We start from the raw sequence: 10,282 nt of genomic DNA, 5'->3' as shown, positions 1-10,282 counted from the left end.
ACGAGTAGAACACGTAATTGCAGCATATATATAATTGCGTTACACAAAAAAAGAAAGTGGACGGAAAGAAAAACACGACGTTTGGGTGGACGCTACGGATTTCCTTCTTTAAAGTCGCGCTAGGCCTACCTCGTTGCATTGGGCACGCGACGCTGCTCAGAGAGCGAAGCAACTGGTAACGTAGCTCCCATAATTGATTGGTAGCGCAGGTCACTTCCTCGATTTTTTAGTTCGCGCAGCCACCGCCTGGTGCCGTCGGTATATGGAAAAGGTCCATTCGCTCACTACCGGAAAGCCGCTGTCGAGATGGAACTTCTTTGTCATTCATAAACTTCTGGGCTCCCCTAAGGACGGTCTCATTGGCGGCAAGTTGCTTTGTTTACTCCACTACGAGAGCAAGCTTGCCAGCTCAGCCATAGGTGCTCCGGTACGTTTGATTTTTTTATTCGGCGACCGGACGTTTGACAAATACCGATTCGACCTCCAAACACTCGACATCAGGATCGCAGCGCACCATAAAATACTCGCCTCCGAGCACATCGTACATGCTTCAATATGCTTACTTTTGTGCGTTTCTCTCATAGACTTGCGTGTATTGCCTGGTGTCAAGCAATGGCTGCCGGGGGCGACACCGACGGGGTCCCGATCCCTGATCCAGCCTACTAAAATAGAGATCAGTGAGTTCGGTTCACGACTACAGATCGCAGCCACTTTTTTAAAGCAAGCTCCTGTGGCAGTTTCCCAACTTGACAAACTTTTTTTTTTTTTTTTTTTTTTTTTTTTTTACGGTGTTTGGGCGTAAAAAGCATAGTGGAAGCTCGGAGTAATTGCAATCCTAAACCAACACTGTTGAAGTTGCGCCTTACGTTGCTCTTATTTTCTTCCCACTAAGGATGTCATAGCGAGCGTTTGACCGATTATGGAAAGCCGATTACATCGACAGGATTGGTCGCGCACGTCGCCGATATTTTTTTATGCTTTCTTCTGCGACGCAAGGCCTGCATTAACTCCTCTGACATGACTAGTGCCACCTGTGCTTCCGAATAACAACGTTCAACCCGTCTTGTTGCTTACAGGGGTGGAACAGCACCATATGCGCCAAACCAAAAACGCGCACCAAAACAATCATTTTTTTTTTCGGTTTTTATCAGTTCGCAATTTGTTAGTTGGCTCGTTTTCTAACAGTAGCTATGTTTACTTTGGCTTGCGTACAGTCGTTTGTTCTTTTTTCTGCTTTTCTCGGGTTCTGTTCATCCTTGCATTGCATCCTAAGACGGAAGAGCGCGAAGAAACTCGGGGTCAGGTTCCACGAGGGTTACTTGCGACCGGGTTGTTATTCCTCAAGTATGGAAGTGGTTAATCGAGTCGTCATTCGTCAGATTGACCCCGGCTTTGCAGCCAGAGATCCGGTCGTCTGCCAGTTGACAACAGATTAACAAAAATAAGTAGAAGTTTTTACAGTACTTTATTGTTAGAATTGAAATCGCTAAAAAAAAGTGGTTTGCCATGTTTCTAATAACGCATTTTAAAGAAAGTTATTACGCTGCGACACCTTGGTCAGGTGCTAAGGAAAGCATTATTTTATTAACTATTAGTTATACTCGGTTTACGATAATAAACACCAGAGAAGGGGACAAAGAACAACCCTAAATCTCCAAACACAGCTAGGTGACTATCGTGCGACTGAAAAAAAAAATCCATTTGCTCTACTGACTTTTCACTCCTTCCTGGTTAGCTCAGTTAGTAGAGCGCTCCACTGAATATGGATAGGTCCCTGGTTGGATACCAGGACCAGGCGAATGTTTTTCAGTTGCGCACCAGTCAGCTAGCTGTGTTTTGACATTTATGTTTGTCCTTTGTCTCCCTGTCTAAGGATTATTATCGTCAGTCTCGTCCAGCTCGCTTGCACCTTTGCAATAATTGCACTACCATCATAACCTTAAAACGTAGGCCGTTCACCCTTGCTGGTGTTATACTGGTGGCAGCTGACAAAACTCGTTTGCTCTACTGACGGCTGACACCTGGTTAGCTCAGTGGAATAAAGAAAAAAAAACAAAAAAAAAACCTGGTTAGCTCAGTTGGTAGAGCACTCCACTGGAAATGGAGAAGTCCCTGGAGGACCACGAGAATTTTTTTTTCAGTCACACCAGACCTAGTTCTGTTTGGAGATTTATGTTTGTCCTTTGTTCCCCTTCTGCGGGATTATTATCGTTAATCTTGTCCAGCTCGCTTGCACCTTTGCATTAATTGCATTAGCATTATACTCGGTCGTTTGTGAATCGTGTTGCAAGGTAAGTAAGCCACGCAGAAATTAATAAGGACACACTGCAAAAACATGTCGTACTGAGTACTCGTTACTGTTAACAAAGAGGTTGTAATTCTTTTTAGTTGTCAATAAAAGACTCAAAAAAGTTTCAGGTTTCGACATCTGTTACGATGCCGAAACTTGAAACCTGAACCTTGAAAACTTGAAGCCATCTTGTTAGGTCTCTAGCCACTCATGCTGCTTAATGGTGCTAAGCACGATAGAAATAGCTTCTGACCTTACCCAAGATCCAGGATGAAGTGCGCCTTGCCAGCAACGAAAGACGATCTGAGCTGCTCCTGACCTGCTCCAAAACGCAGTTCGAGCTGTTCCCAAGGCTGCTCCCGAATGCATTTAAGCAGTTCCACCCCCGTGCTTAAAATACGTTTTGCTTCCTTGTTCTGCATGCAAAACTCGCGAAGTTGCATTTTAAAATTTTAACTGTGTCGCCATTATCACCCGCTCTGAGCTAGGTAACAAGATGGCGGTGCCAAGGCGAATGGGCTGCCGATACGTTAGGCATAGCTTTTAATAGGGAGTTTTAGTAGATCGTTTTCAAAGGCCCGCTACCGCTACGGGCGCGCGCTTCAGAGCATGCATCGAAGTGGCAGCGCGAGCTCCCGCTACGATTAGCGTGGCCTGAAAACACGATCTACTAAAACTCTGTATTGTGACGCGACTTGCGCGTTCGCAGAACAATGGTCGTCGATAAGTGAAAGAAACGCGAAGCGTGGATTTTATGAGGGGGGGAGGGGGGGGGGGGGGTTAGCTACAGCGTCGTGGTATCCCCAACTACTGCTTTGTACCATTATCGTAAAGCTTCATTGAAGCGCGTGTCGGGGACCTTCATGGCGATTTCACTATCACCCGGTACCCCTTCCGAACCGGTAGAGCCACAAATTTCGGAAGAACTTTGCCTGATTGGTAAGGTCTGAAGTTTATGTGTATTATCGCTCGTTTTCTTTTTGTTTTTATTTTGAGCACCGCGCTCATCTCACAGTAAGCGCCCATTCACTGTTTTTTAAGGACGTTTGAATGAAAAACAAGCAAAGTTAATTGGTATCGACTTCTCATCCCTCAGACTTCCGAGCCCGCCGAACAAACGGAGATGCTCGTCCGCGTCGGCCGCTTCTCCTAACACGCCGGTGCAGAGCGGTGAAGCCTACCCTATTGCGATCCCCCTTCTGCAATTTTGATCTCGGACCTAATAATCTGCGCCCGCAGCCCGGTACGACCATCACGAGGCTTGCAAACACGAAATCGTTTCACGGTTACTCCGAGGTGTGCGTTAGTGTACGACGCTGGTGAGGCTGATGGCGCGAGCGTGTGCGTGCGTGCGTGCGTGCATGCATGTGTGTGTGTGTGTGTGTGCCTGTGCGTGTATGTCTGTGTGTGTGCGCGCGCGCGTGTGAGTGTGTGTGTGTGTGTACCACGCATGAAACCCAGTATAGTAACATTTGACCGACCGAGATTGAACCTTTAAATGTCATCGTTGCAGAACACAGGCATGGGTACGTTCACAGATTGATAGCGCATTCAGGGTGAGTGGTTCCTAATCTTGGATAGTAGCGGTCGAATGTGAAAATGCGTTTTCATACCCGATACTGACTAGCTCGGACGATAACTCTGTGCTCCCGGTCTTTTACCATAAAATGAAAAGACAAAAAACAGTTTAGTGGACTTTCTTTCAATTGTTTTGTAAGAGCAACACCTCTTTTTTTTTATTTAATGTTACCTTCGAAAGTCGGTCTTCTTTTTTTGTCACACTGCCGGGATCGAGCATTGTTAGCTCCACTGAGTGCGCTTCTCACCGTGCTCTGTCGAACTGCAGAGAAGCGACATTCCCAGAAGAGCCATCGCGATCCGGCTTATCGTGATTGATTGGCCGCAGCGCAGCAGCGCGCTTAGCAAACGTAAAACACTCTTCCACAATGTGAAGGTACACTGCGCGGCACTATTAAAACGAACACGACTTCGACGCTTTTCTTTTTTATTTTACTTCGAAAGGTTATTGGTAGGCAACAACCGTCACCGCTTAGGTTAGTTACCCTAATGAGTACTTTCCACCGTATCAGTATTTTCGGCGGCTCTCCATTGTTTCTAAGAGAAAAACAGAAAACGGGCGAGTGCTTGTTCGCGTTAACAGTGTTGTCCTGTGAACATACGTTTGCGTCGGGAAACTTGAAAAAAAAAAAAAAAAAGACGGAACTTGGTAATTACTGATCTGACTACCCTATAGCATGTAGTGAAAGATTCAAAATAACACCGCGGCTATAGTCTCTTGGAGGCCACACAATTTTCTGGTCTACATGATTGCTAGTTTCCTCCCCTCCGGCGTTCGCTCTGATAAAGTGAAAAGAGTGGAGGGCTTTGTGGGGGGGGGGGGGGGGGGGGGGGGGGGTGCATTTTCTGCTTTCCTTAACCTGCAACAGACTTGTAGGCAGTGTTTCTCCAACGAGTGAGACTACTCTTTTTTTTTTTTAGTTTTAAATGGCACCTAAAGTAATGATTCCTTCGGAGTAGCGCTATCTACAGCGGAGAATGTCAGCCAGAGAGTGTAAATTGATAATTAGCCAAGTAATTGGCGGAAATCGACTAATTAGCTTTCCAAACATTTGCCTTTACCGCCACGTCCCAATTAGAAATGCGTCGCACGTCGTTAAATATGCCATAGCTGCTAGAATTTCCATCGCTCGTGCTAAAATAAATATATCAATAAAACGAATATATCAATATATCAATCAATGATCGTGACTTCTTTTCGAATTTGAGGTTTAAAGAAGGATTCCTCTCGGTGTCCTCGTTTAGGTGTAGTTGGGCAGAACTATGAGTTTATTTTTTTAGTGTCAAATCACTATTTCCTTTTTTTGAGACACAGTAACAAAATTTTAAATTAGAACCAAATTCGCTTTGCATTTCGGTGAATGGGAGCTCGGGAATAATCTTAATTAACAAGTTCAGCTGGTTATTTTAAAAAGGCATATCGATCTCTGCCATGCTGATTTTGTATTATCATAAAACTCTACGTCTAGAATGCCCTTGGCGTGCATAATTAATCATCTGAATTAAGATTTTCGCCTTTTTATTGCAATCTTAAGAGCCAAAAAGAAGCATCCGATTTTGTGCTCAAAATTATTATATCCATTTCACTGAAATAGTATTTGGTGAGCCTCTGATCTATTCATACAAAAATTATTCGCAGATGGTCAGGCTATGGCCTTCATCAATCAGCATCTGTTTCTAACATGGCTGCTGCAATTCGCATTTTTATACGAAACAAACGACTTTGACAGAATATTATTGTTGCAAAGCTTTTTTAGAAGGGGAGAGAGAGAGAGAGAGTTTGGTTGACCGGAGTTTTCATGACTTCGGTTGGTCTCAGCTGTCTTCGTGTGCGTGCGTGTGTGTTTGTGTGTGTGTGCGTGCGCGTGCGTGCGTGTGTGTGTGCGTGTGTTTCTGTCAGAAAAATACATAACAAAAGAAGCCCGTGCTTTGAAAGCGCGAAAACAGTGCAACATTTGCTCCTATGAGTCAGCCGAACTGCTACAAGCCCAGAGCCCAGCACAGCGTGCTTGTCATTTAGGAAGCCAAATAAAGCACACACCACACGCTCGAACGCTTCAAGTGACACCTGCCGGAAACTCTTTCCTGTATCCTCTCTTATTTCCCCTGCAGCGGCTTCGACAACGCGAAATGTATTCCAGCCGCGACTGTTCAAGTTTTGCCGCCGCTTTCGACCCTCCCGACTGTCCCGTGGGTCGGCGGGCAGTTCGATATCGCTCATGGCAACGCGCTGTTTGGCTCTTCGTGCATAACAGTCCGGAGGAGGAATGAAAGCTGTTTTCACACTACCGGAGAAGACTCACGGCCCCGGGCCCGTCTTCTTCACTTGGCAAAAGGCCGGCGGCAACTATCTGGTGACCACGGGCTACGATCAAAACGTGAACGTCTACGACAGGCATGGCAACCGGAAAGACCAGATCACTCTGCCCGGGATGTGCTCGGGGCTGGGCTGGGAGAAAGATGGCGACGTGCTCGGTATCATCACGGACAAATCACCCATCTTGATCCTTTGGGACGCCAACAATCGGAACGTCAGTCAGGTGGACACTGGACTGAGGGACGTGCTGACGCTGCTTCTGTGGGCCAAGACAGGACCGTTTGTTGCCATCGGCACGTCCAAGGGAAACCTTCTGGTTTACAACCACCGGTCGTGCAGAAAGGTGCCCATCTTGGGAAAGCACACCAAGCGAATAACGTACGGCGCCTGGAGTCAGCAGAACATGCTAGCTCTGGTTGGCGAAGACAACGTGCTGACCGTGAGCAATCAGGAAGGAGACACCCTGTGCCAGACGAGTCTCAAGTCGGAGGCCACGCTGGTTCAGTTCTCGTGCATGAAGCGGGATGAGAAAAACACAGTGGAGAACACCGTGAGCCTGGTGCTCAACAAGAGGACCTTGCTCCTTTTGGACATCTACGACCCTGAGAACCCGTACGTGCTTGCCTTTCAAGAAATGTACGGGAAGATAATTGAGTACCGGTGGTACGGAGACGGCTACATACTCTTGGGCTTCACCAACGGCTACTTCGTCGCCATCTCGACGAGCTTGAAAGACATCGGTCAAGAGATGATGCAAGTTCGTTGTCACAAGCAGTCGCTTTCGCACATCGCCATCTGCCTTCCGCAGAACAAGGTCGCATCTTGCAGCGATAACGTGATCAAAGTGTATGACCTCTCTGATCTCCAGGAAGTTCAGTCTGTTATTACAGTTGATGACGAGCGCAGAATAGAATGGCTCGATTGGTCCGACGATGGCCAACTTCTGGGCGCTAGTGGTGCAAGTGGTAGTCTCCACGTCTTTCTTACCAAGCTCCCAGCCTTGGGGAACAGCCTGGGTCACCGTTATGCCTATCTTACCTCTCTTTATGAAGTTACCGTAGCAAGTGTCACGGAGCCAGAGCTTCAGATGACAGTGAAAGTAGACATTGAGCCTGGCTTTATTGCTTTGGGACCATTCCACTTGGTAGTTGGCATGAACAACCGCGCATGGTTCTACGCCTTAGGCGACAAGTCTATGCTGCCGCTGCAGGACAAGGAATACCTGGGAACGGTGAAAAGTATGAAACTCAATGGTGATTATGCCGCTGCACTCTTCGACGGTAAAGTACAGATGCAACTCATAGAAACGGAGCAGAGCGATATGGAAGAACGAGAAAGCAAGCTTTTCCCAGACTCTAGTCAAGGTCAGGCGAAAATTACTTGTCATAGTGTAACGGAGGAGTTTCTGATGTACGGTACTGACGCCGGAACTATCGAATTTTTTTTCCTCGAAGACTGGACAATTGTCAACCGCTACCGGCACACAAATGGCATTCGACAGATTCACCCCGATTCATCGGGTACTCGATTGGTGGTGGTTGACAATAAGTCGGAAGGGTTCATTTACAACCCTGTCAACGACCACATCGTAGTCATCGAGAGCTTTCCTACAACTACTAAAGGTATATTTTGGGATCAGTATGTGGAGAACCACGGCTGCTTCGTAGCATTTGACGATCACAACATCAGCATGTATGTCTATACTCCGGAGACGGTTGCAGGCGCCACGGTGGAGCCCGTGCGAACCATTTCGGTTCCTTCCGGACAGAACCCGCTTCTACTCCACTGTGGAAGTCTCACCTGCCAGACTCAGAGCGGCAAGACAGCAGTACTGCTTGTCTCGTCCCAGGAAGAGAAAGGCAAGATCACTACAGCCCAGCAGCGTCAGGCACTTTCTGAACACTTGAAGATGCGCAAATTCCAAGACGCCTGGAAGATATGCGTCGAGCTCAACTCAAAGAAGGACTGGATCGAGTTTGGGAACGCGGCCCTGGCAAACCTTGACCTTGATTTAGCAACACGCATCTTTCGGCATATTGGGGATGTCGGGATGGTTTGGTCGTTGCAGGGAATACGCCACATAGAAGACAAAAATCTTCTAGCCGGACATCTGGCAATGTTCAAGGGAGACTTCGGACTCGCGCAGGACCTCTTTCTGGCTTCTAGCCAGCCAACGGCCGCCTTACAAATGCATAGAGACCTGCTGCACTGGGAACAGGCACTGCAGCAAGCCAAACGTCTTGATCAGCAGCAAATGCCTTTCATTTCCAGGGAATACGCCCAGCAGTTAGAATTTTCCGGCGACTACGCTAATGCCCTGGTACACTTCGAGAAAGGGATCACCGGAGAACTTGATCACGCGGAGCATGACAAGGCGTGTCGCGCCGGAATTGCACGCATGTCCGTTCGGTGCGGCGACATACGTAAGGGCGTGCAGATTGCTATGCAACTGGAAAACAGAGTGCTTCAGAAGGAGTGCGCAGAAATTCTGGAGAGCATGAAACAGCATCAAGAGGCAGCTGTCTTGTACGAGAAAGGAGGTTATCACGACAAAGCAGCAAGCCTCTACATTCGCTTGAAAAACTGGACCAAGGTTGGCAACCTGCTTCAAAACATCGCGTCACCCAAAATTTACGCGCAGTACGCGAAAGCCAAGGAGGCGGACGGGGACTACGAAGAGGCTGCTAAGGCGTACGAATCCGCTCGGGACTTTGAAAACGTCATTCGAATCCACCTGAACCATTTGAACAAACCGGAGGAGGCAGTGCGCCTTGTAAAGGAAACTAAGTCGGTCGAAGGCGCCAAAATGGTGGCGAGGTTCTTTCAAAAGCTCGGTGACACAATTTCCGCCGTGCAGTTTCTGGTGCTTTCCAAGTGCACGGATGAAGCCTTTCAACTCGCCAAGACAGCAAAGAAAATGGACGCCTACGCGGACGCCCTTGGGGACAGCGGGTCGGCTGACGACTTTTACAGCATTGCGAGCTACTATGAAGAAGCGCGGAACAACATAGAAGCCGGAAGGTTTTACCTCAAGGCCGGTCAGCACAAGCAAGCCGTCAAGCTCCTTGTCAAAGCAGCCAGCAAGGACGATGACGCCGCCATCGGTCTCGCAGTCCAAGCCGCCGCGGAGGCTAATGACGACCAGCTGACCAGGCAGCTGATCGAGTTCCTGATGGGCGAAACCGACGGCATTCCCAAAGATTTCAAACACCTCTTCCGCTTGTACATGGGTCTTCGTCAGTACCGGGAGGCCGGCAAGACTGCCGTGGTCATCTCGCGGGAAGAACAGAATGCGGGCAACTACCGCAACGCACACAACGTCCTTCTGAGCATGTATCGGGAGCTCAAGAAACAGCACATTAAAGTGCCGGCCGAGATGCACTCTAATCTAATGTTGCTACACAGCTACATCCTGGTCAAACTGCACATCCGACAAGGAGACCACACCCAGGCTGCACGTCTTCTCGAGCGGGTCGCCAACAGCATCAGCCGGTTTCCCGCGCACACGGTGCCCATTTTGACCTCCACGGTCGTGGAGTGTCATCGCGCCGGACTCGGCAACTCCGCTTTCGTTCACGCCAGTACGCTTCTCCGGCCCGAGTACAGAGGCCAGCTGGACCCCAAGTACCGTAAGAAAGTGGAAGGCATCGTGCGCAAACCGCATCGCGAACAGGAGCCCGAGCCCACGGCGCCATGCCCCTTCTGCGAAAGCAGCGTTCCCGAGATGGAGCTCGTGTGTTCCCACTGCAAGAACACCCTTCCCTTCTGTCTGGTGACAGGCAAGCACGTCCTCAGGCACGACCTGACCCTGTGTCCCAAGTGTACTTTCCCGGCTATACTCTCAAAGTTCAGGGCTCTGCTTGAAACGGAAAGTAGCTGCCCTATGTGCTCGGAGACCGTTGTGGCGAGTGAACTTGAGTCGCAAGATTTCGATCCGAACTTGTGCGGTCAGGATTAGCATTTGTGTGCCACCAGATTAGCTCGATTAAAGATCTCGAAAGTCGTAGTGGCCACACTGTTTTGGGTGCTAGCTTTGTATAAAGGCACTAATCAGTGTAACGACACTTCCTCCATCTTGTTGCATAAAATCGTTGTTG

The 10,282-nt window shown here is 48.5% G+C and overlaps 1 protein-coding gene across 1 annotated transcript; it reads left to right on the top strand.

Moving 5' to 3' along the window:
- The first annotated feature begins 6,135 nt into the window (after positions 1 to 6,135).
- On the top strand, positions 6,136 to 10,143 carry LOC8028622 (WD repeat-containing protein 19). The gene has a single exon (XM_002400607.5). The coding sequence runs from the start codon at positions 6,136 to 6,138 to the stop codon at positions 10,141 to 10,143; it is 4,008 nt and encodes a 1,335-aa protein (XP_002400651.3).
- The last annotated feature ends 139 nt before the right edge of the window (positions 10,144 to 10,282 follow it).

This window comes from Ixodes scapularis, unplaced genomic scaffold (assembly GCF_016920785.2).
Source record: "Ixodes scapularis isolate PalLabHiFi unplaced genomic scaffold, ASM1692078v2 PGA_scaffold4__175_contigs__length_147842914, whole genome shotgun sequence".
Lineage (NCBI taxonomy): Eukaryota > Metazoa > Arthropoda > Arachnida > Ixodida > Ixodidae > Ixodes > Ixodes scapularis.
Note: the sequence above shows the minus strand (reverse complement) of the source record. Positions and strands in the feature narration are given on the sequence as shown.

Bases quoted from the DNA above. Each gene is read 5' to 3' on its own strand.
- LOC8028622 (XM_002400607.5), top strand. From the start codon at position 6,136: ATGAAAGCTGTTTTCACACTACCGGAGAAGACTCACGGCCCCGGGCCC.